Raw genomic sequence first — 25871 nt, 5'->3', positions numbered from 1 at the left:
TCCCGCTCGATGTTAATATGTTCGAGTATATCACAGTCCCCCTGCCGTATTTCTATGTCTACATCGTCCTTCTCCATAGTGAAAACAGATGCAAAAAATTCATTTAGAACCCCTCCTACATCTGCTGGCTCCACACACAGATGATGTGGAGATGCCGGTGATGGACTGGGGTGGACAAATGTAAGGAATCTTACAACACCAGGTTATAGTCCAACAATTTTATTTTAAAATCACAAGCTTTCGGAGCTTTTGTCCTTCGTCAGGTGAGTAGTGAATGAGAGGTTCTCAAATCGCATATCTTATATTAGGATGGGACACCATCACACCAATCAAAGGTGTCGTTGGTGTTCAGACAGGTTAGCCACGGAAAACAGTGGGTCCCAGTATGCTGAATACATCAAATAAAGGGTTAAATCACCAAATAAAGGGTCAAATCAACAAATAAAGGGTTAAATCAACAAATAAAGGGTCAAATCAACAAATAAAGGGTCAAATCATCAAATAAAGGGTCAAATCATCAAATAAAGGGTCAAATCATCAAATAAAGGGTCAAATCAACAAATAAAGGGTCAAATCATCAAATAAAGGGTTAAATAGAAATTCCTGATCCCGGTTTAAGATTATAAACAAACCTGGGAATATTCCCGCTCTCCCCCTGATCACAGTCCGCTGCTCGATGGCGGCGCGCGGGGGGAGCGGGAGCGCGCGGGGGGGGGGGAGAGGTCGGGAGCGCGCGGAGAGCGGGAGCGCGCGGGGGGCGGGCGGGCGAGCGGGAGCGCGCGGGGGGGCGGGCGAGCGGGAGCGCGCGGGGGGCGGGCCCGCGCTGAAAGTTGTGCGCTGACGGTTAATGTCGTTAATTGTGAGTAAATAGTTTAATTTGTGATAAAGTGTGAAACTAAACGCTGTTTTTTGAACCTTTCCACTCGCTGAGTTCAGTTCCTCCATTTCTGGAACATCGCCGCTTTCACTCACTTTTGATTCTCACTTTGATTTGAATCTTTATAAATTTCGATCAAAACAAGCGGTGGATTTGCCGGAGGATCAAATGCTGAAATTATCCTCGATCTTCCCAGTCAGTGATGGGGAAACCTGGAGCCCGGCGGCTCTTCAGTCGCTCCGGGCCCAGTGTCGCCCTCGGTTACAGACTCAGACCCAGGATCACCTCACCTGAGCCAAGCTGGCCCCGCAGGACCGGCCCAGGGGAAAGGCTTCTTCTTCACTTCAGTCACAAGGGCCTTGATTTCTTTTAGTGTTTTCGGCCCTCCTTTTATAAGAAGGGGGCTTTAGGGGGTGTTTACGTGCAGAAAAAACAAAAAACCCTAAATAAGTATTAAATTATAATTTTATTATTCTGGTCCAGGATGCCCTCCGGTCCCTGCGGTGCCCACCGGTCGCGGAAAGCCTGGAGCGGACCGGCAGACACCGCGTGCTCCCTCTCCAGGGCCACCCGGGCACAGGGAATTCCGCGGGAGAGAGGCAGACAGTCGGAGCGACCGCCCCCACGGGCCGCGTCTAACCTGGACCCGTGGATAGCCACCTTGGACAGGCCCACGAGGACGTCCACCGACCTCCCCGCCCCCCTCACCGGGCGGGCAGAGATCAGTAGCGTGGGACTGAAGTGCAGCCAGAACTTGAGGAGCAGCCCCCTTAAATAGTGGAACAGGGGCTGCAGCCTCCCACACCCTGTGAACAAATGAAACACGGACTCGTCCAGGCCGCAGAAATTGCAGGCGGCCTGGGAGTCCATGAAATGGCTTAACCGCCTGTTGGTCGCGACTGCTCCGTGCAAGACTCTCCACCCCAGATCCCCAATGGTACACTGGAGGATCCCCGAGTAGAGAGCCCTCTACTGGGGACCCCCGCCTCCGCCGGACGGCAGGATGGTACGCCAGGGCGTGTCCGGGCGAGGGACGAGGGCGAGGATGTGGAGAGTGTGCAGGAGCAGCCTGTTCAGGAAATCCCTCCGCACAGAGTGAAATGGCACGGAGGCAATTTCCGAGAGACGGCTCAAGTTGTGAGGCACAGCCCCCCGAGGGAGGTTTCTGGGCCTGACGCCGATGAGGAATTCCGTCCGAACGGGGGTCAGATCGGACAGGATGGCTCCACACGCTTGAGCCTCCTCCACAACCCGAGTGGAGTCAGGGCCGAGTGCCGCTTTCAACGCCCGGATGGTGGCGGCCGCGTGCCGGACACACCGCAAGGACATCCGTGCGGCCAGTGTCCCCGGCGCCATCCAGCCCGCCCCTCCGCCATCCAGGACGTCCCTGACTCGGGTGACCGTACCGGCCAGGGCCCTTCACTCCGTCAGCCGCGAGCCGCCGAAGCCAACACCGCGGAGGAACGGATTCCTGAGCAGTGGCTCCTGCAGGACGGCCGCCACCCTAGGCGAGCAGTGACTTTGGCCTCCAGCTCTTGCCAGTTCGCCGGCCAGGCTTCCTCGGCAGGGCTAAGGTAGACTCCCAGGTACCGGAGGTACGTGGTGCTCCAGGCAAAAGGCCGTAGCTCCTCCGGCAGGGAGTCCACCTGCCACTGACCCACCAGGAGTCCGGAACATTTCTCCCAGTTGATCCTTGGGGAGGACGCGGCAGAGAACACCTTTTGGCACTCACGCATCCTCCGCAAGTCAACGGGATCCGTGACCACGAGGAGCACGTCGTCGGCGTAAGCTGAAAGGACGACCTCCACGCCCGGCTCGCGCAGAGCCAGTCCCGACAGCCTCTTCCGCAGGAGGCGCAGGAAAGGCTCCACGCAGACGGTGTATAATTGGCCGGACATGGGGCACCCCTGACACACTCCTCTCCCGAAACGAAGGGGCGCCGTCAAGGATCCGTTAACCTTAATCAGGCACTCTGCGGCGGCGTACAGAAGTCGGATCCGGGCGACGAAATGCGACCCGAACCCGAAAGCGCGCAGAGTCCCGAATAAGTACTCGTGATCAACCCTGTCGAACGCCTTCTCCTGATCCAGGGAAAGGAAGGTGACCGACAGACCAGCCCTCTGGGAATGGTGGATCAGGTCCTGGACCAGGTGGATGTTATCATGGATTCTCCGGCCCAGGACCGTGTAGGACTGGTCGGGGTGGATCATGTGGGCCAGCACGGTGCCAAGGCGAGCAGACATCGCCTTGGCAAAGACCTTATAATCCGTGCTGAGGAGGGAGACTGGGCGCCAGTTTTTAAGGTGACAGAGATCCCCCTTCGGCAGCAGGACAACGACCGCCCTGCACCACGATAGGGGCATCTCCCCGGTCGCCAGAATGTCCCAGAAGGCCCAGAGGAACTCCACGGTCAGCCCGTCCAGCCCTGGGGATTTCCCCCTCGAGAGCTGGTGGAGGGCGCCGGTCAGCTCCGCCAAACTGAGCGGAGCGTCCAGCCGGTCGGCGCCCTCCAGGCTGACCTTCGGCAGGTCCTCCCACATAACTCTGCGCGCCTCCTCGCTGGACAGATCCGGAGAGAACAGAGCCTCGTAGTAGGGCCGTGCCCGGGCACTGACCCCCTCCGGGTCCGAGATGAGGGACCCGTCGTCGGCCAGCAGCGTATGGAGCTGCTTACGGGCCCCCCGCCGTGAGTAGAAGAAGGGGGAGCCACGGTCCAGGTCCCGAAGGAGCTGGAGCCGCGACCTCACGTACGCTCCTCAGGATCCGACCAGTTGCAGGTCCTTCAGAGCGTCCTTCTTCTCTTCCTACGCCTGCCGCAGGGCCGGATCCTCGGCGGCCTGACCGAGACGGGACTCCAGGCCAAGCACCTCCTGCTCCAATCGCCTGACCTTGGACTCCCGCCTCTTGGTCGCCCCCCTCGCGTACTCTTGACAGAGGAGACAGACGTGAGCCTTGCCCACGTCCCACCATGGCCTCAAGGAGGAGAAGCCTCCCTGCTTCCTTCTCCAGTCGGTCCAGAATCGACAGAATGAGTCCCGGAACCGCGCGTCCTCCAGCAGCCGGTTGTTAAAGTGCCAGTACGCGGACCCCGCCCGAGCACGGAACAGAGCGAGCTCCATCCACACCAGGTGTGGTCTGAGCATGGCACCGGCCGGATGGAGGCTGACGGACGCAGGAGGCGTACGCCCGCGAAACGTACAGGCGGTCAATTCTGGAGCTCTGCCCTCCGGCCCTCACAAAGGTGAATTGGCTGGAGTCGGGATGGAGATTCCACCAGACGTCCACCAAGTCGAAGGACCCGACCAGGTCCCTCAACTTCTCCGCCGCTAACCGGCAGTGCAGGGGACCGTGGCGGTCCCTCGCCTCGAGGGTACGGTTGAAACCCCCCCCCCCCCCCCACAAGGACAATGCACTCGCCGGCATCGACGGAGTGCAGGTAAGTGGACACTTCTTCAAAGCAGCTCGCTTGCTCGGCTCCGGAATGGGGGGCGTACACGTCCACCAGGTGAAGCGGCACGTCCCCGCGGCGAAGGGCTACGTGGAGCAAGCGGCCTGGCACCGGCTCCTTGACCCCCAACATCTCCGGCTGAAAAGTCGGGGCCAACAAGATGGCCACCCCGCTCGAAGTGCTGGCGAGGTGACTCAAGTAGAACCCCCCCCTCCCCATTCCAGGATCCACGTGGCCTCGTCTCCCGGAACGGTGTGGGTTTCTTGCAGAAAGCACACCGCATACTTCCCGTCCCGGAGGACAGAGAACTTGTCAAATCTACGGCGGGCGTTTCTGCCACCGTTAATGTTGAGGCTGGCTATGGCTATCTCCATGACAAGAGCCTAGCACAACCTACTACCGACCCCTAGCGTGCGAGGGAGCGGGGCCGCTAGTCGACCGCCACTCCCTCAACAACCCAGCGAGGAGATACCTGAGCCAGCGCAGCCCGACCACGCCGCCATCTTTTCCCGCGGCCACGGTTGTGATGGCGGCCCGAACCGAACAGATCAGCAGCGCCGGCTCCGACCAACGGTCGAGGGCCAGCCGGACACCATCGTGACGACGGTGGCAACCGGCCACAAACTCCTGGAGTTCCTCGACGGGGAAGAGGGGAGACTCGGTAGAGGGCACGAGGGTGTCCACCATCTCGCTGGCGATGGACTCCAAATCGTCCCCAGTGCCCACCATCGAGTCCCCGTCCTCCTCTGGGTTGTCGTCGCCCGCGGCCGACCCTCCCCCCGCACAGGGTGCGGAGAACGGAACGGCCGCACCGGCCGGCCCCACCTCTGTCCCGATCCTACCCCCAGGATCGACGGCAGAGGAGTCCTCCCCGGGCTCCTCCGGGGGGTCCGGGTCAGAGGGTGGCAGTGGGCGGGGATCCCCCCAGTCTCCGAGCGGTGTAACTCTGGTAAGGGGAAACCGGGGAGTAAGTAAACTCCAGCTCCCCCAACTCACCCGGCACCGTGCCTTTAGACTGGGAGAAGGGGCTCCCCCCACCCACACCGCCACCAACCGACCCGGCAGGTGGGGCGTTTTTATTAAAATCACCCACCAGGTCGAGCAGGTCCTGGGAGATGTCGAGCCGCGGGCGGGCGAACTCAGCCTCATCGGCCTCGCCCACCCCGGCACCCAGGACGCCCGACCCGGTGAACGGTATACCTTCCTCCATGCCCGGATCCGCGACCCCTCCTATAGGCAGGGTCCCCCCATCCCCCCCGGGAGGCACGGGCTCAGTCTTCTCCCCCCCGAGAGGTGGACGACTCTCCTCGATGGTGTGAAATGGTTGGGGGGGCCGCAGGATCCGCGACAGGCGCCGACTCCCCTTCCACGGGGGGCCGTCCCTTTGCAGGGTTCCCCTCCGCTTCCAAGGAGCGGTGACTTTTTGTTCCGGAGGGTGGGGGAGCTCCATGTCTGCCGGGCCCCTTCCTCCACTCCCTCCGGATCAGTGATCTGCCCGGGCTCTGACACGGCTGTGGCCACGATCGCAGCCTCGGGCTCACTACATTGTCCAGTGTCCCGGGGAACGGCCTCCAGATGTTTGTGTTTCCTCCGTGCCTTTTTTTCGGGTGAGGGTGTCCCCCTTCCCCCCAGGTGGAGGCCTTGACAGCAACCTCCGCCCGCGCAGTTTCTTCTCCCGAGGCGGGGGCGGGGTTGTGGGGGAAGTGGTGGCAGCACCAGCCTCGGCCGCCTTAGCTGTTTTGACGGCCTGGGAGACGAGGCAGTTCTTTCTTCGGTGCCCCACCTCCTTACAGGCATGGCACTGCCCACCCTCTGCCATCCAAAAGACGTAGTAGGCGGTCGCCTCATACAGGGCATGAAAGCCCCCCTCCGTGACCTCCCACGCCGGCTTCGCGAAGGCCTGGCGCCAGAAGGAGTAAACGTGCCGGAGGCTGTTCTCCCTGAGGCCGAGCGGGAGCGGCGTTACCCCCGACCTCACCTCCCCCAGTTGACGTAGGTGGGGGAGGAGCGGCTCGTCCAACAGGAAGGGCAGTACATGGGACAAAATGAGTCGCTGCGCGGTGGCCTCCAGCGGGTCCACCGGCAGGAAGGTCCCGCCCACTGTGAGCCCCTTACTAAGGGCCAGGGACACTGCCCGCTCGGACCTCAGGAAGAACACTGCCTTCCGGTACATTTTTGAGGCCGCGACGATGGCCGAGGGGCCGCCAACCTCGGCCATGGCCTTAACGCAGGCCTCAATGGTCATGTTGGGGTGAGTGTAACTCTTCACCCCATGCCTCCTCGTGATGAGGCGGAAAGGTGCCGGCCCAGCAGGAGCAGAAGGAACAGCGGGAGCAGCTGCCGAGGCAACGCCTGCATACGTCGTGCTGGGTCCCAGCACCGGTGAAGATGGTATCGCCATTCTCCAGAGAGCTACACCCACCCCAAGTCTCAGGCCCGCCAATAGCAAAGGCCTCACAATAATAAGGAAAACCGTCTCTCCCAAAGATCTCACTGAAAAAAAATTGTAATCTTGTGTTTCTGATTTTGTTTCTGAACTGCTGCTGCAGGCCTGAAAGAGTTAATCTTCAGACAGAGTCAATCAGGAAATGAAACGAACATCGTCACTCCCTGCGCCGAGTGTTTACAAGAATTTCACTTCCTGCTCTGGTTCCTCGCTCTCTCTTGTGCTGTGTGAAAGCTGCTTCAGGTGCTGTAGGAATGGAGCCCGGAGCTTTAGAGGATGAATTAACCTGTGCTGTGTGTCTCCAGGTGTACCAGGACCCGGTGGTGTTGTCCTGTCAGCATAGTTTCTGTTTGAAATGTATTGAGGGAGTTTGGGCCCAGACACCAGGCCCAGAAGGGTTTGAGTGTCCTCAGTGTCGCCAGAAATTCAATCCCAGGCCCAACCTGAAGAGAAACTTCACGCTGTGTAATATTGTGGAAAAATACAACCAGTCACAGCCTCCTGCTGATTCAGCCCGTGTCTTGTGTGAGTACTGCATCGAGAATCCATCCCCAGCTGTCAAGACATGTCTGAAATGTAAAACATCTCTTTGCTCCCTTCACTTAAAACTACATCTTCTGAACAAGACCTTCAGTGGACACACCCTAATCGAACCTCTGGCTGATCTTACAGAGAGGCAGTGCCTTGATCATAAGAAGGTCCTTGAATTCTACTGTAAAGATGATGCAGAGTGTGTGTGTGTTTCCTGTACAATAACAGGGAAACATAATTCCCACACACTGCTGAGCCTGGATCAGGCACAAGCTGCAATTAAGGTGAGTGACACAATTCCTGATATTAAATACAGTGAGGGAGAGTTTTCCTGTTAATGACCAACATTAATTAGAACTGATTGCAGACAGTGCTGATTTAGCCCCGGGTCTGGGTTTACAGCTGTTTGTTTTTGGTCAGTCAGATTTGCTCCCTCCCCTTTCTCTTACAGTCTGTCTGAGAGAACAGGGTGGGCACTGGGAGGGTGTGAGAGTGGCCCAGGGTGACTGCCCCTCACCCACACTCAGCCCCTCCTGGTGAGGGCACTGTAGAGCTCAGTAATTCACTGTGTGGGCACCTGTGAGAACTGGCACTCCATGGCATAGGGCTGTAGAGCAGAGCATGTTGTAGCCCTGTGTAACGCTGGGGTATTCTGCCATCTGACCAGCAGGGAGAGGACCATCACCGGTGGGGGGAGTGAGGGACACCCACGGGGGGAGACTCAGGGGCTGGGGGGAGAAACTGTTTCTCACAACAAGAGGGAATTGGTGTTTGAGAAATGCTGGTGTGACTGAGTCTGTCTCCCTTTCCCCTCGGCTGATTCCTGGAAATGGAGGAGCTGAGTCCGTGTGAAAATGCAGCACACGGTGAGTCAGTGTGAAAAGAAGCCGGTGTGTGTGTGGTTCCTCAGTTTATACAGGGCAGGGAGCGCCTCTTTACTGAGAGCCACAGAAGGGAATATTTCTGCTCAGGGCCCAGACACTGAGAATCCCCCAAACCACTTTCTATCCACACCCAGTGGGGTCACTCCTGGAACGGAATCATTTCCCTTTTACATTCCAGTTTGAGTCCCTTTTGAACACTTTCCAATTGCCTTTACAGGAAGAATTGGAGAGAGAAATCGAGAGGCTTCGGAGAGTCCAGCAGAAATGTTCCAGCAAACAGCGAGACTTGGAGAGATCAGAAGCTGAAATAAAGGTGGGTAAAGTGGGACTGGACCTGGATTTACTCTGGAACCTGCAGACAATTCAGGAAAATCTCTGGGAAATTCCTTCCCAGCTCACTTTAAAGACTCCACACCCCCGACATGTTCAGGGAGTCTGTTCCAGAGATCGAGGACTCTGGGGTCTAACCTAACTCTGTGCCTATGGATTTTATACACAGGCCCTCTAGTCCCACCATCCCGATCCATCTCAAGTACCTCACCCAACGAGTGAGTCCAATAATCCCTCGATCATTTTAAAAACCTCAATCATGTCCCTCTCGGACTGCCTTTCTCTAAATCGCCCTCCCTCTTGGAGCCGATCTTCAGAACTAAAATCCATCAGACTACGTGTCATTCTGGCCACCGTCCCCTCCAGAGTCTCAATCTCCTTCACCAGGTGTGGGCACCAAAACTGGACCCATCACTCCAGGTGTGGATGGACCAGGTGGCAGTGCCATACACAGTCTAAATACAGTGCTCTTTCTATTAAACTCAAGGCTCAAGGCAACACTCGTTAAACTCTGTTTTCTCTCCCAGTAGACCCTCTCCCACTGCTTGTCTATCTTTAATGGTGATCGAGTAGTGATCGAAACAAACTGTCCCGTCCCTGGAAAGTGCCGTGTGCTCAGGGTAAGAGCTGTGTGGAAGGGCCGTTTGTAATGAGAGCTGGTTTGGGTTTCAGACACGAATCAATGAGTTGAAAGGAAAGCTATCGAAGAGCTTCTCTGAATGGAGGAGACAGCTGGAAGAAGATGAAGAATACGCACTGAAACTGATCGATGAGGAGGGGCTCCGAGCTCTCTCTCAGATTAGAAGCTGTTCTGAAGCATTAAACAAGAGGATGGAACAGATTACATTAATAGATGGAGAAATCCAGAATCTGGTACAGAGGGACCATCTCTCCTTTATTCAGGTACATCTTCAATATAAACAGGGCCATGTCTGGGGAATGGGGCGTTTCTGTGAGGCTGGTGAGAGGGCTGAATTGTTTGAAGATTGTTGGTGGGTCCCAGCATTGGCGCTGCCCCCTCGGCCCTGCCCTCGGAGTGTTGGCGCTGCCCCCTTGGCCCTGCCCTCGGAGTGTTGGCGCTGCCCCCTTGGCCCTGCCCTCGGAGTGTTGGCGCTGCCCCCTTGGCCCTGCCCTCGGAGTGTTGGCGCTGCCCCCTCGGCCCTGCCCTCGGAGTGTTGGCGCTGCCCCCTCAGCCCTGCCCTCGGAGTGTTGGTGCTGCCTCAGGATGGAGTGCAGTGAAATGTGGGATTATTGCCCATTCCTGTGACTGGCCCCACCTACTGTTGTACACTGAACTCTTTACTCTCAATCCCAAATTCACCCTTTGGTTCCATTGGGTGTTGATTTGTTCGTTGACTGATTTGATCTCCTCTCTTTATTCACAGAACTCGAAGCAGCTCCTTTCCAGGTAAGTTCCTCTCAGTCATACAGTACCTGCTGCTGATAGGGAACCTTCCCCTGTATCTGGGAGAAGAGTGAAAGTAGAATCACCGCTTGGAAACCTTCCCAGATAAGGTGCTTTCAAATGGTGGGAATATTGAGTGATGTTTCACTGTGGTTTGAGGGGTTATTGGCTCAGGCAGCCTGTGGGAAATGGGAGATTCCACATGTACACTGACGACCCCCAGCTCTACCTCACCACCACCTCTCTCGACCCCTCCACAGCATCTGATTTGTTACGCTGCTTGTCCGACATCCAGTATTGAATGAGCTGAAATTTCCTCCAATTAAATATTGGGAAGTTCGAAGCCATTGTCTTCGGTCCCCACCACAAACTCCGTTCCCTAGTCACCGACTCCATCCCCCTCCCTGGCCACTGTCTGAGTCTGAACCAGACTGTTCCCAACCTCGGCGTTCTATTTGACCCTGAGCTGAGCCTCCGACCCCATTTCCTCTCCATCACCAAGACCTCCTACTTCCACCCCATAATATCACCTGTCTCAGCATCTGCTGCTGAAACCCTCATCCATGCTATTGTTACCTCTGGACTCGACTTTTCCAATTCTCTCCTGGCCGGTCTCCCATCTTCCACCCGCCATGAACTTCAGCTGATTCAAAACTCTGCTGCCCGTATCCTAACTCGCACCAAGTCCCGTTCACCCATCACCCTCTGCTCACTGACCGACATTGACTCTTGGTCCAGCAACGCCTCGAATTTAAAATTATTATCCTTGTGTTCAAATTCTCCATGGCCTCGTCCCTCCCAATCCCTGTAACCTCCTCCAGCCCGACAACCCTGCAAGATCTCTGCATCCCCGATTTCCTGTGCCCCACCATTGGCGGCCATGCCTTCAGCTGACGAGGCCCTGAGCTCTTGAATTCCCTCCCCAAACCTTTCCGCCTCTCTACCTCTCTCTCCTTTAAGACGCTCTTTAAAACCTACCTCTTTGACCAAACTTTTGGTCACCTCTCCTAAAATATGCTTATGTGGCTCGGTGTCAGATTTTGTCTGAAAATGCTCCTGTGAAGCACTTTGGAATATTTTACTACTTTAAAGGCACTGTATAAAATGCAAGTTGTTGTTATTGAGTGACATGGGCTGTTCTTTTTCTTATTCGTTCATGGGATGTGGGCGTCGCTGGGAAGGCCGGCATTTATTGCCCATCCCTAATTGCCCCTTGAGAAGGTGGTGGTGAGCCGCCTTCTTGAACCGCTACAGTCCATGTGGTGAAGGTTCTCCCACAGTGCTGTTAGGGAGGGAGTTCCAGGATTTTGACCCAGCGACGATGAAGGAACGGCGATATATTTCCAAGTCGGAATGGTGTGTGACTTGGAGGGGAACGTGCAGGTGGTGTTGTTCCCATGTGCCTGCTGCCCTTGTCCTTCTAGGTGGTAGAGGTCGTGGGTTTGGGAGGTGCTTGGCGAGTTGCTGCAGTGCATCCTGTAGATGGTACACTCTGCAGCCATGGTGCGCTGGTGGTGAAGGGAGTGAACTTTTAGGGTGGTGGATGGGGTGCCAATCAAGCGGGCTGCTTTGTCCTGGATGGTGTCGAGATTCTTGAGTGTTGTTGGAGCTGCACTCATCCAGGCAAGTGGAGAGTATTCCATCACACTCCTGACTTGTGCTTTGTCGATGGTGGAAAGGCCTTGGGGAGTTAGGAGGTGAGTCACTCGCCGCAGAATACCCAGCCCCTGACCTGCTCTCGTAGCCACAGTATTTATGTGACTGGTCCAGTTAAGTTTCTGGTCAGTGGTGACCCCCAGGATGTTGATGGTGGGAGATTCGGCGATGGTAATTCCGTTGAATGTCAAGGGGAGGTGGTTAGACTCTCTCTTGTTGGAGATGATCATTCTCTGGCAATTGTTTAGCGCGAATGTTACTTGCCAGTTATCAGCCTAAGCCTGAATGTTGTCCAGGTCTTGCTGCATGCGGGCACGGACTGCTTCATTATCAGAGGGGTTGCGAGTGGAACTGAACACAGTACAATCATCAGCGAACATCCCCATTTCTGACCTTATGATGGAGGAAAGGTCATTGATGAAGCAGCTGAAGATTGTTGGGCCTAGGACACTGCCCTGAGGAACTCCTGCAGCAATGTCCTGGGGCTGAGATGATTGGCCTCCAACAACCACTGCCATCTTCCTTTGTGCTAAGTATGACTCCAACCACTGGAGATTTTCCCCGATTCCCATTGACTTCAATTTTACAAGGGCTCCTTGGTGCCACACTCGGTCAGATGCTGCCTTGATGTCAAGTGTGTCATGTTTCTGAGGAACCTGTTAGACAGGAAGTGAGAGAGAGAGAAACCTGCAGTGACCTGTATCTAACCGAGGCTTCCTAAAGGCTCCATGTGTGTCAGTGACAGCTTCATTCCATTGGGTCAGTAAGTGCTGTGTGATTGACTTCTTCTATCAACCAGACCATGGAGAAACGAGGAGAGGGGCAGGTCCCAGTGTGAGATTGACAGTAAAATGTGTTGTGATTGGCTCATTCTATCCACTAACAGAAAAATGAGTGAGTGCTGAAATGTCCCAGTAATGTCAGTGTGACTGGACCCTCTGTGAGGGAATCCCACTGATCCCAGGTCCCTGGGAGGCTGTTCCTTCTCCTCTCCTCACTTCACATGATTGTAGAGAGTGTGTTCCTGCAGAGAGGGGGGAGCACAGACTGGAGACCCTCGGGATAATAATTATTAATAATGGAAAGATGAGGGTTCCAGTACAGAGACACTGGATCGAACACAGACGGCTTTGAAAATCACAAACTGAGCTGAAGTGGCAGCAAACCAGGATCCCACTGCACGTGTGGAGATCAGTGTGAATGCAGGGAGACTGCAAATCCCGGGATTCTGCCATTTTCAGGATGGGTTGCTGCGGGGTCTCAGTACGAGCATTAGAAGGGGTGCAGGTTGTTGCACTGATCACTCGTTCCCCTTTGGGTTTCTGATCTGAAATGTCCCCACTGATAAAAACATTCTCTCCTCTTTCATTCCAGAGTGACTGAGACTCAGAGAGTCACAGACCCAGATGTTCCAGTGCTCACCCTGAACCTGTCCAATATATCTCAACTTATCCAGAAGAGGCTGAATGGATCGGAAAAGTATCACTCAGACATATTGGGAATCATTGGTAAGAACGTGCAGCTTTTCTCCAATATAAGGGACTGAGAGCAGGTCGGGTTAGTTGTGTTCAGACAGCTGGGAATATCCAAAATAATTCAGTAACTTACAAAGACACAGACACACACGCCCTGTCACAGAGACTCACACAGACGCACACGCCCTGTCACAGAGACTCACACAGACGCACACGCCCTGTCACAGAGACTCACACAGACGCACACGCCCTGTCACAGAGACTCACACAGACGCACACGCCCTGTCACAGAGACTCACACAGACGCACACGCCCTGTCACAGAGACTCACACAGACACACACGCCCTGTCACAGAGACTCACACAGACACACACGCCCTGTCACAGAGACTCACACAGACACACACGCCCTGTCACAGAGACTCACACAGACACACACGCCCTGTCACAGAGACTCACACAGACACACACGCCCTGTCACAGAGACTCACACAGACACACACGCCCTGTCACAGAGACTCACACAGACACACACGCCCTGTCACATGGACACAATCAATAAATACACAATCATAAACATAAACAGAGAGAGAGATTGAAATCAATGGAAGTCCTGATACTGACTGATTTAAGGAACATTGACTGTTCCCACAGTTGGCATCAAAAGGATTTATTTATTGAATTGTTCCCATCCCTGCCCTGTCTGTTTCACTCTCTGTATTACTGTGACTCTCTATTCCATTCCCTTTAATACCCGCCCTATCTGTTCCACTCTCTAATACTTGACTGATCTGTTTTTTCCTGTAGGTTTCACCGACTGTAATACCTGCCCCGTCACTTTCACTGTGTTAGGGTCTGTCACACCTGTGCTGTCTGGTCATAGAATCGTTACAGCACAGAAGGAGGCCATTCGGCCCATCGAGCCTGTGCCGGCTCTTTGTAAGAACAATCCTGTTCATCCCATCCCCCACTCTTTCCCTGTAGCCCTGCAAATTTTTTCCCTTCAAATACTGATCCAATTCTTTTTTGAAAGCCATGATTGAATCTGCCTCCACCACCCCCTCGGGCAGCGCATTCCAGATCATAACTACTCGCTGCATAATAAAGTTTTTCCTCATATCGCCTTTGGTTCTTTTGCCAATCGCCTTAAATCTGTGTCCTCTGGTTTTCGACCCTTCCACCAATGGGAACAGTTTCTCTTTATTTACTTTATCTAAACCCGTCATGATTTTGAACGCTCCTATCAAATCCCCTCTCAACCTTCTCTGCTCTAAGGAGAACAGCCCCAGCTTTTCCAGTCTATCCATGTAACTGACGTCCCTCATCCCTGGAACCATTCTAGTAAATCTTTTCCGCACCCTTTCCAAGGCCTTCCTAAGGTGCAGTGCCCAGAATTGGACACAATACTCCAATTGTGGCCAAACCAGTGTTTTATAAAAGTTCAACATAACTTCCTTGCTTTTGTACTATATGCCTCTATTTATAGAGCCCAGAATCCCAAATGCTTTTTTAACTGCTTTCTCAGCCTGTCCTGCCACCTTCAAAGATTTATGCACATATACCCCCAGGTCTCTCTGTTCCTGCACCCCTTTTAGAGTTGTACCATTTAGTTTATATTGCCTCTCCTCGTTCTCCCTCCCAAAATGTATCACTTCACACTTCTCTGCATTAAATTTCATCTAACATGTGTCCGCCCATTCCACCAGCCTGTCTATGTCCTCTTGAATCTATCACTATCCTCCTCACTGTTTACTATACTTCCAAGTTCTGTATCATCTGCAAATTTTGAAATTGTGCCCTGTTCATCCAAGTCTAAGTCATTATTATCTATCAAAAAAAGCAGTGGTCCTAGTATCGACTCCTGGAGAACACCACCGAGCATCTCCCTCCAGTCCGAAAAACAACCGTTCACCACTATTCTGCTTCAAATCACTTAGCCAATTTCCTATCCATGCTGCCACTGCCCCTTTTATTCCATGGGCTTCAATTTTGCTGATAAGCCTATTATGTGGCACTCCACACAATACGCATTTGGTCTGTTTTGTTCTCTGTGCAGTGAAAAGCAATAATTAGTATTTATCAAGAAGCAAAACTATACAGAAGCAAGAGCAAATCAGTGGATGAGATGACAAAACAGGACTTAGCTTGCTTCCACACAGTGACTGGCTTCCTGGGTCCAACAGAATAAGTGTTTTAGAATAGAAACTTCGAACCTAGGAACAAGAGTAGGTCATTCGGCCCTTCGGGCCTGCTTCGCCATTCAAAATAATCATGGCTGATCGTCTAACTCACTACCCTGTTCCAGCTTTTTTCCTGTATCCCTTGATCCCTTTAGCATTAAGGAATGTATCTCCTTCTTGAATACATCTAATGACTTGGCCTCCACTGCCTCCTGTGGTAGAGAATTCCACAGGTTCACCACCCTCTGAGTGAAGAAATTTCTCCTCATCTCGGTTCTAAATGGCATACCCCGTATTCTGAAACTATGACCCCTGGCTCTGGACTCCCCAGCCATCGGGAACATCCTCCCTGCATCTAGTCTGTCCAGTCCTGTTAGAATTTTATATGTTTCGATGAGATCACCTCTCATTCTTCTAACTCGAGTGAATATAGGCCTAGACAACCCAATCTCTCCTCATACGTCAGTCCTGCCATCCCAGGAATCAGTCTGGTAAACCTTCGTTGCACTCTCTCCATGGCAAGGACATCCTTCCTCAGACAAGGAGACCAAAACTGCACACAATACTCCAGATGTGGTCTCAACAAGGCCCTGTATAACGGCAATAAGACATCCCTGCTCCTGTACTCAAATCCTCTTGCAATAAAGGCCAACATACCATTCGCCTTCCTAACTGCTTGCTGCACCTGAATATTTGCTGCCCTTTTCTCCGAGTCCTTATAACTGGTGCTTCAGTCTCCACAGAGCTCAGTGCTGTAACGTGGGGTTAAACAGTACACAGGTGAATTAAAGCAAACAGCAGCAGCTGTCACACTTCCCCCCCAGCTGGGTCGTTACGAGAACTGTCAATCAGAATCAGCACAAACCACACAGTGGCAGCAACCATGTCAATCTGCAATGACACCCAGCACCTGCAATACCAGGAGATGATAATACTGACACATGGGGCATGATTTTAACGGCGGCGGGGGGGGGCGGAATTCCTGATAGGAAACCCGGGGTTCATCGGGGGGGGGCTCAATCAATATAGGGGATGAGGGGTTGGTCATTGGCGGGGGTCGGGGTCAGGCGTCACCACGGGGGTTGGAGATCATAGGGGGTTTGGAGATTGTTTGGGGGTGGGGGGCCACAGCAGGTAAGCTTGCTAGGGGAAGCACTCCTGCTCCTCCAGGCCCACAAGCTGTGCTATAAAGGCACTTACCTGTTGATCTGGACCTTCTCGCCTCCTCTCACATGGTGTGAAGTAGAAGACCCGGGAATCCTGGCCCCCAGGGGTTAAATACAAAAAATCTGTCAAAATGGAGGCCCGCAGCCTCCTTGAAAGCTTTTACTGACCGACCCGCCTCCTGAGAGGGGGTGGCTCACCCGCCCCTCGTCCCACCTCCATGAAAACCAGAAGTGGGCAGGTTTTAGATTTTTAAAATTGTTACTGCTGCCCTGCCCCAACCCACCCGTTTTTCCCATTTAAAATCATGCCCAGGGACACTGACCACTCTCACAAACTCACTATCCTCTGATCTGATTAATTACATAGAAATTACAGCACAGAAACAGGCCATTCAGACCAACAGGTCCAGGCCGGTGTTTATGCTCCACACGAGCCTCCTCCCTCCCCTCTTCATCTCACCTTATCAACATATCCTTCTATCCCTTTCTCCCTCATGTACTTATCTAGCTTCCCATAAATGCATCCATGCTATTTGCCTCAACTACTCCAAGTGGTAGCAAGTTCCACATTTTCAAAAGGCCTTCGATAAGGTGCTGCATTGTAGACTCAGGTCTAAGGTCAGAGCATGTGGAGTCAGGGGATAGGTAGCAGAATGGATAGCAAGCTGACTACAGAAGAGAAAACAGAGAATCGGGGTTAAGGGTCGCGACTCAGACTGGGTAAAGTTGGGAAGTGGTGTACCCCGGAGATCGGTGCTGGGACCACCGTTGTTGACTGTTTACTTTAACGATTTGGATTCAGAATCAGAAGTACAATTTCAAAATTTGTGGATGACACCAAATTGGAGGGTATGGATAATACTGAGGAAGAATGTGACAAAATGCAAGAGGGCATTAATAAAGTTGCAGAATGGGCATGTAATTGGCAAATGAATTTCAATGTAGATAAGTGTGAGGTGGTGCATTGAAGAATAAGGAGGCCACATACTGCTTGGATAATAAGAGTCTAAATGGGATAGAGGAGCAGAGGGATCTGGGGATACAGATACACAAATCACTAAAAGTAGCGACACAGGTTAATAAGATCATGAAAAAGGCAAGCCAAGCACTGGGGTTCATTTCTGGAGGGATAGAATTGAAAAGCAAAGAAGTTATGTTAAACTTGTACAGAACCCTGGTTAGGCTGTACTTTCCACTTTTTCCACTTTCCACAAGTGGAAACATTTTCCCGATGTCGACCCTTTCAAACCCTATCATTATTTTAAAGACCTCTATCAGGTCACCCCTCAGCCTTCTCTTTTCGAGAGAAAAGAGCTCCAGCCTGTTCAGCCTTTCCTGATAAGTATATCCTCTCAGTTCTGGTATCATCCTTCTGAATCTTTTTTATCACCACCTCCAGTGCCTCAATATACTTTTTGTAATATGGAGACCAGAACTATTCACAGTATTCCAAGTGTAGTCTAACCAAGGTTCGAGACAAGCTTAACTGCTTTTCAATTTTATTCCTCTAGAAATGAACCCCGGTGCTTGATTTGCATTTTTTACGGCCATACTAACTATACCCCCCAATTTGGTGTCATCCGCAAATTTAGAAATTGTACTTCCAATTCCCGAGTCCAGATCATGTAAATGGTGAACAACAGTGGTCCCAGAACCGATCCTTGTGGAACACCGCTTCCCACCTTTTGCCGGTCTGAGTAACTACCTTTAGCACTACTTTCTGTTTTGTAGATAGCTTGAACATACGAACATATGAATTAAGAGCAGGAGTAGGCCATTTGGCCCCTCGAGCCTGCTGTGCCATTTGATAAGATCATTTCCCGTCTACCTACTATAACCTTTGACTCCCTTGTTAATCAGGAATCTATCGAACTCAGCCTTAAAAATATTCACTGACCCTGCCTCCACCGCTCTCTGGGGAAGGGAGTTCCACAGACTCACGACCCTCTGAGAGAAAAAGTTTCTCCTCATCTTTGCCTTAAATGGGAGACCCCTTATTTTTAAACTGAAGCCCCTAGTTCTTGTCTCTCCCACAAACATCCTCTTTGCATCTACCCCTTCTAGTCCCCTCAGGATCTTATATGTTTCAATAAGATCACCTCTCATTCTTCTAAACTCCAGTGTATACAGGCCCAACTTGTCCAACCTTTCCTCATAAGATAACCCCCTCATCCCAGGAATCAGTCGAGTGAACCTTCTCTGAACTGCCTCCGAAGCAATTATATCCTTTCTTAAATAAGGAGACCAAAACTGCACACAGTATTCTAGATGTGGTCTCACCAATGCCCTTTACAACTTTAGCAAAACATCTCTACTTTTATATTCCATTCCCCTTGCAATAAATGACAACATTCCATTTGCCTTCCTAATCACTTGCTGTACCTGCATACTAACTTTTTGTGATTCATGTACTAGGACACCCAGATCCCTCTGTACCTCAGAGTTCTGAAATCTCTTTCCATTTAAATAATATACTGCTTTTCTATTCCTCCTGCCAAAGTGGACAAGTTTACATTTTCCCACATTATTCTCCATCTGCCAAATTTTTGCCCACTCACTTAACCTATCTATATTCCTTTGCAGACTCCTTATATCCTCTTCACAACTTACTTTCCTACCTACCTTTGTGTCATCAGCAAATTTAGCAACCATACATTCAGTCCCTTCATCCAAGTCATTGATATAGATTGTAAATAGTTGTGGCCCCAGCACTGATCCCTGTGGCACTCCACTCGTTACATCTTGCCAACCTGAAAATGACCCATTTATGCCTACTCTCTGTTTCCTGTTAGCTAACCAATCCTTTATCCATGCTAATATGTTACCCCCTACACCATGAGCTCTTATTTTGTGTAGTAGCATTTGATGTGGCACCTTGTCAAAAGCCTTCTGGAAATCCAAGTACACCACATCCACAGGATCCCCTTTATCCACGTTGCTTGTAACTTCCTCAAAGAACTCTAATAAATTAGTCAAACACGATTTCCCTTTCACAAAGCCGTGTTGACTCTGCCTGATTGCATTGAGATTTTCTAAGTGCCCTGCTATAACCTCTTTAATAATAGATTCTAGCATTTTCCCGATGACAGATGTTAAGCTAACTGGCCTGTCGTTTCCTGCTTTCTGTCTCCCTCCTTTCTTGAATAGAGGAGTTACATTTGCTATTTTCCAATCTGATGGGACCCTTCCAGAATCTAGGGAATTTTGGAAAATTAATACCAATGCTTCTACTATCTCTGCAGCCATTTCTTTTAAGACCCTGGGATGAAGTCCATCAGGACCTGGGGACTTGTCAGCTTTTAGTTCTAATAATTTTTTCAGAACCCTTTCCCTGGTGATTGTAAATGTTTTAAGTTCCTTCCTCCCTTTCACCTCTTGATTCACAGTTATTTCTGGCATGTTATTTGTATCCTCTACAGTGAAGACGGACGCAAAATATCTGTTCAATTCATCCGTTATTTCCTTATTCTCCATTATTAATTCCCCAGACTCTCTCTCTAGAGGACCAACGCTTACTTTAGTTACTCTTTTCCTTTTTAAATACGTGTAGAAACTCTTACTAACTTTTTATATTTCTAGGTAGCTTTCTCTCGTACTCTAATTTCTCCCTCCTTATTATTCTTTGTCATTCTTTGCTGTTTTTTATATTCTGTCCAGTCTTCTGACCTGCCACTAATCTTCACAGAATTGTATGCTTTTCTATCAATTTGATACCATCTTACTCTTCTCTCCCTCAAACTGAATGCGAAATTCAACCATATTGTGAGGCTCCTTTACAATGAGGTCAGTAATTAATCCTGTCTCATTACACATTACCAGATCTAGAGTAGCCTGCTCTCTGATTGTGCTGCTCGAAGAAACTGTCCCGAAAGCACTCTGAACTCATCTTCCAGGCTGCCTTTGCCAATCAGATTCTTCCAATCTATATGTAGATAAAAATCACCCAGGATTATCACTGTTCCTTTCTCACAAGCCCCCATTATTTCTTCCTGTATACCCTGTCCTACAGTGTGGTTATTGTTAGGGGGCCTATAACCTACTCCCACAAGTGACTTCTTGCCTTTACTATTTCTTATCTCGACCCAAACTGATTCCTTGCGATCCATTCTGCTGCTTGTCCCCAGACTCCACAAGCTCTGACCTTAATTACTGGCTCAAACAATCCGGTCTGCTTCGAACAGGCAGCAGGTGTCTAGAGAAACAACAGCTTCCAGTGTAACACCAGGCACTTCAGAAACCCACCCACCCATTCCAGAAATACCCAGATATGGGAATCAGTGGGTGGAGATCCCGGCCCTCCTGCTCCTGCTGGAGTTTGCGAGGTCAGCGAGGCTCCGAATTTACACGGGGCCAGTGGGTGCCCAGACCACTCCTGCCGTGCCCGCCCGCCCCTGGGCTGGGGTTGCTCAGGCCGTGGGCCTTTTCTTCAGGGGTACACGTTTGCCCCTCGGGAGACCGGTACACCTTGACTCACTCACTGAACCAGCCTCCGCTGATTGTCTGGGTCCTGGCAGGGCCAAACACAGTGGGATATCCTGGGGTACTGAGTCCCTGTCTCAGGCTCTGCACCCTCGCCATCAGTGGCCTTGTAAGGGGTGGGCAGAGGGAACCCCTGGAAATGGCAGTGACCCTGCGGAACCCCCGAGGAACTTTGACCCCGACGTATGAAAGGGTCAACGCCCGAAGCATGGTCTTGTTTGTTCTCTCCACAGATGCTGCCTGGCCCGCTGAGTGTGAGCAATGCCACGGGGGATCTGCTAATATTTAATGACAGAGAAATGTAAAGACTATATAACCCCACCATCCAGTAATATGAAGGAGGCTGGACCTCGCTGGGTCACAATTCCCAATCACCGTGTGCTTTGTTTACAGTGCCAGCTTCCACCGAATACAGTGGCCCATCGAATGTAACTCCTCCCCCACACAGCTCCTCTGGGGCAGCCCCTGTCCCAGGGAATGTCCTCCAGCTGTCGACTGGGATCACGGGAAGAGCGGGAATATCCCAAGGTCTGTTTATAATCTTACACAAGGATCACGGGGGCAGTGATTCATTTCTGTTCAACTCTTTGTTTTTCTCTGGTGTTTCTTCAGTCAGGGTTTAGCTCAGAGGATTCGAGGGTCGAGTTCCTGCACCTCTTTCCTCTCCACAACTCGGAATTGGTCCGAGTCTCAGACACAGGGCTGGAGGGGGGTCCTGGGGAACTCACAGTGAACAGGGACTAACCGAAGGGACATAAGATTCATCCGAATTCTCAGGTGAATCCGCGGTACTGTTTGTAAACTGATGGAGGCTCCAATCAAGCTGTGGGCAGGATGGGACAGTAACAGGAGGGAGAGAGCCCAGGGCACACTCCTGTATTCAGGATGGGACAGTAACTGGAGGGAGAGAGCCCAGGGCACACTCCTGTATTCAGGATGGGACAGTAACAGGAGGGAGAGAGCCCAGGGCACACTCCTGTATTCAGGATGGGACAGTAACTGGAGGGAGAGAGCCCAGGGCACACTCCTGTATTCAGGATGGGACAGTAACAGGAGGGAGAGAGCCCAGGGCACACTCCTGTATTCAGGATGGGACAGTAACAGGAGGGAGAGAGCCCAGGGCACACTCCTGTGAGCTGTGTGTTCCCAGTACAGCCGGTGCTGAGATTGTGGGGCTGTAACTGTGAGTCTGTGGGATGTGTTGTGTGCCGGTGAATCCCCTCCATTGTGTCTGGGAGAACGTGAGCACAGTGCCAGGGGCTTGTGTGATTAAACTGACTGCTACTGTGTGTCTCCACTGCAGTGTTTGCACTGAGTGTACAGCACTGGGACCCACACACTGCTATTTAACAGGGATTCTGATTGAAGGCCATTGATTTAACATGGGATGAATCCAGTCTAAGAGGTAATATGGGGCTGACACTGTCTGGGAAATACTGACTCTCCCACCCTGCAGCTGTCAATCATTGATCTGAGTGGAATAACCCAGTCTGACCAATCTCTTCTCCCCTCTCTAGGGCAAAGGTCACCGATAAGCCTGGCTCCAAGGACAGCAAACTGGAACTTGGTTCTGTCTGATGATCTGAGATCAGTAACATGGACTGAACGGAAACAGCCCTACCCACCTCACCCAGAAAGGTTTAAAGACTATCCCCAAGTCCTCTGCTCCCAGAGTTTCTCCTCAGGATCCCATTCCTGGGATGTGGAGACTAATGGGAATCTCTGGGGAATAGGGATTGTGTGTGGGAGTGTAGAGAGGAAGGGGGGAATCTCTTATCTTGGGAACAGCAGTAAATCCTGGTGTTTATATGTTCATTATGGTTCTCTCACAGCCGGTCACAATTCCCGGGACATTTGCCTCCCACCGATCCCGTCTAACATCAGGATCCGAGTTCAGTTAGACTACGAGGCCGGGACTCTGTCATTTCACGGGGTCACTGACTCACTGAGACATTTACACACATTTCAAACCACATTCACTGAACCCGTGTTTCCAGCATTTTATTGTAGGAACAAATCCCTAAAACTGTTAAATTAATCCTGATATCTGAGACTTGATGACATCACTTTCAGTTTCTGGATCCTGAGGTGATATCATTTCCTGGGGAGCAGGCTGTGATGGTGTCACTACCGGGCCTGCCCCCTCTGATGATGTCACTACCGGGCCTGCCCCCTCTGATGATGTCACTACCGGGCCTGCCCCCTCTGATGATGTCACTCCCAGGCTTGCCCCCTCTGATTTTGTCACTCCCGGGTCTGCCCCTCTGATGATGTCACTCCTGGGTCTGCCCCTCTGACGATGTCAGGAGCTCAGAGCTTTGCTGCTTTTAAGGATCCGTGGGGCCTTTGTGCTTTTCTTTGTGCGGGTCTGTCACTAACACTAAAAATAGTAACTTTACGTGAGTTTGCTTGTAATTCGTGGTGTTACAATTGATTGTCTACTTCAGTTGTAGAATTTTACTACTTTAGTTCCATAATTGTAGTGAATGATAGTAACGGCAGGTGTGACTGTATTAATCTCAGTAGTGAATTGTAGTAATGGCCAGTGTGACTGTATTAATCTCAGTAGTGAATGATAATAGTGACAGGTGTGACTGCATTAATCTCAGTAGTGAATGATAGTGGTGACAGGTGTGACTGTATTAATCTCAGTAGTGAATGATAGTAGTGACAGGTGTGACTGTATTAATCTCAGTAGTGAATGATAGTAGTGACAGATCACGGTCCCTTTAAAGAGCTGCTCTGAAAATCTGAGGCTGGGGTTGAAATTGTTCTTTGGCCGTAGCTCAAAACAGCGATGGTGAATCGACAGCCCGAGTTACACTGACTTCAGTGGAAAGGAAAATCGTGCGGGGTGTAAAATGGGCTGTCCATTCACTATCGCCCGTGTTGCACTAACACCAGAGACTAATTCCACCCCCGGGGTCTCCTGGGCATTGCTGAGAGCTTCTGGGACTGCCCAGGGGGGTAACACATCTGTCCGAAACTAAGTAAATGTATTGCTAGATTGGACCAGACTGGGAACTTTTAATCTATGGTTTATGGGGTAATGATTTTTAGTTTATTGGACAGTAAGGTTCCTCCAGGGCTCACGACCAACATGAAATGGTAATATTATGGGATGTTTAACTTCATTGGACACGAGGAAGTGACTGAGTGTGTGAGGTATAAACAGGAAAATTGCCCCACCAATTGGGGTCTACAATCAGTGTCCCAGGTGACCATGGGTGATAATGGGACATTTTGTGATGACCAAAACCAGCGGGTCGGGAAAAAGATGTGTGAGTGACCGGTGAGAAACAAAGATCACCTGGGAACAACCCCCAAAGGACATCAATCAGGGATCAATGCACAATCCAGTGAAAGTCAGGGAAGGGGAGTTAAGAATAGTTCATTGACAGCTTTCTCTTGGAGATGGTTGTGTCCTTGCTTATACTGAGCAGTGAGAAGAATATTTTATAACCTGGCCACTACCCGAGACATCGGGACCGTGCAGGGGGAGATAAGCAAAGACCTCCAGACACCCCCCGATCTGTTGATAAGACAGACTGAAAGTGCAGGAATAGTTTGTATTTGATGTCACGTTTGGGATGATTTTGGGAAACCGCTGTGTGTAAATGTGATATGTTGCGTGTGAGGCAACTCGTATGTGGAATGCATGATGAAGATGCACTGAAGAACGGGTCTCAGACACGCTCAGTCACGTTGACAACATCACTACATGAAATGGTTAATGTGCTCAGGAGAGTGAGGACATATACTGGGTCACTACTGATCTGAACTTTTTTTAATCAAAGCACTGACACAAACTCCATAAACCGACCAGTTAATGAAACAATCAGGATCGAGTTAAACACACTGGTACCTGTCAGAGGGATTGAAATTAAAGTAAAGAGGGACAGAGAATTTGGATTTCCAGAATTCAGGGTTGGGTTTCTTTGAGTTAACAATGAAATTGGGACAACTGAGGGCCGGGCAGAAATAATACTTAGCCTGAATTATCCACAAGATGGATAATGGGAAAAAGGGGAGCTGGAGGATCTTTGAAGTCCAAGATTTCTTGATAATATGGGAGTATTTGGGGGAGCTGAGTTTCTGTAGTTTTCTGTACAATGTATTATGATTTTCTTTGTCTCTATCATGATGTGTAATATTAACCAAATGAAACTTCGATTAGAAGAGCAAATGGCTGGAGATCGGTCTGTGATGCTAACAAGATGAGGACCTTGGATAAGGCCCCCAGGATCCCACAAAGGAGGGGGAGGGAGGGGCTGTTGAAGATTGAGACTGAGAAGTAAGAAGGGAAACCACTTTCTTAGATTACTTCTGTAGTTTAAAACCCCTAATATTGATAGACTGACAGTGCACATGAAACAACGTAATGCTGAGATTGAAAAGGGGACCTCTCCCCTTGGGAATCATGAATGGTGGGAGCTCGTCTATAATGTGGGACAGCATCCTTGGGTGAAAATCATGTCTATACTTTTTGTTATTATTCAGCTTGTTATGATTGGAACACTTTTCTTTCATTTGTCGTATTTGAATGAACTTTTGTGTCGATGTCACGGTGATTAAACTTCTTGTAACAACAATTCTTAACCTTATCTGTGGTGAGTGCAATTCAGATTCATTGAATGATTTAAAGTCAGTTGTTCGATCGGTCACACTCAGTTGAAGGGAGACTGAAGGATTTTGGGCTTTTCAATCCCAGTTATTAATTACCTGCTAAAGGAGCTGAGTTTGGTTAAAAGTATTAATTCAACAAAGGAACTGTTAAACTGACTGTTCAAGGCAGCATGCTGGGAAGGTTGGTCACATTGGAAAAGTCTTATTCAGCAGACTGTCTGGACGGTTAAAGATAAGACAGCTGTGAGGCCTTGAAAGTCTGTGAGAAGCTGTTGTAAACATCAGATGCTGTCGTATCAACTTGTTTAAACCATGGGAAAGAGAGAGAGTGGGAAAAGGAACAACAGTGTGTTTTGAGCTGATGTACT

General features: G+C 50.9%; 2 protein-coding genes across 2 annotated transcripts in view; both read left to right on the top strand.

Annotated features, from left to right (window-relative positions):
• The window catches only part of LOC137311339 (E3 ubiquitin/ISG15 ligase TRIM25-like), a 73851-nt gene extending 48382 nt beyond the window's left edge, over positions 1-25469 (top strand). Inside the window, exons 6-7 of the mRNA XM_067978620.1 lie at positions 21271-21405; positions 22395-25469. Coding sequence (XP_067834721.1) covers positions 21271-21405; positions 22395-22915 — 656 coding nt within the window. The 3' untranslated portion in view covers positions 22916-25469. The remainder of the gene's footprint in view (positions 1-21270; positions 21406-22394) is intronic.
• LOC137311334 (E3 ubiquitin/ISG15 ligase TRIM25-like) lies at positions 791-21066 on the top strand. Its single transcript, XM_067978614.1, has 5 exons — positions 791-859; positions 6875-7586; positions 8404-8499; positions 9189-9508; positions 20580-21066. Exons 2-5 carry the CDS (start codon positions 7026-7028, stop codon positions 21064-21066), a joined length of 1464 nt encoding a protein of 487 aa, XP_067834715.1. The 5' UTR covers positions 791-859; positions 6875-7025.
• Positions 25470-25871: the final 402 nt, after the last annotated feature.

Source organism: Heptranchias perlo, unplaced genomic scaffold (assembly GCF_035084215.1).
Source record: "Heptranchias perlo isolate sHepPer1 unplaced genomic scaffold, sHepPer1.hap1 HAP1_SCAFFOLD_330, whole genome shotgun sequence".
Lineage (NCBI taxonomy): Eukaryota > Metazoa > Chordata > Chondrichthyes > Hexanchiformes > Hexanchidae > Heptranchias > Heptranchias perlo.
Note: the sequence above shows the minus strand (reverse complement) of the source record. Positions and strands in the feature narration are given on the sequence as shown.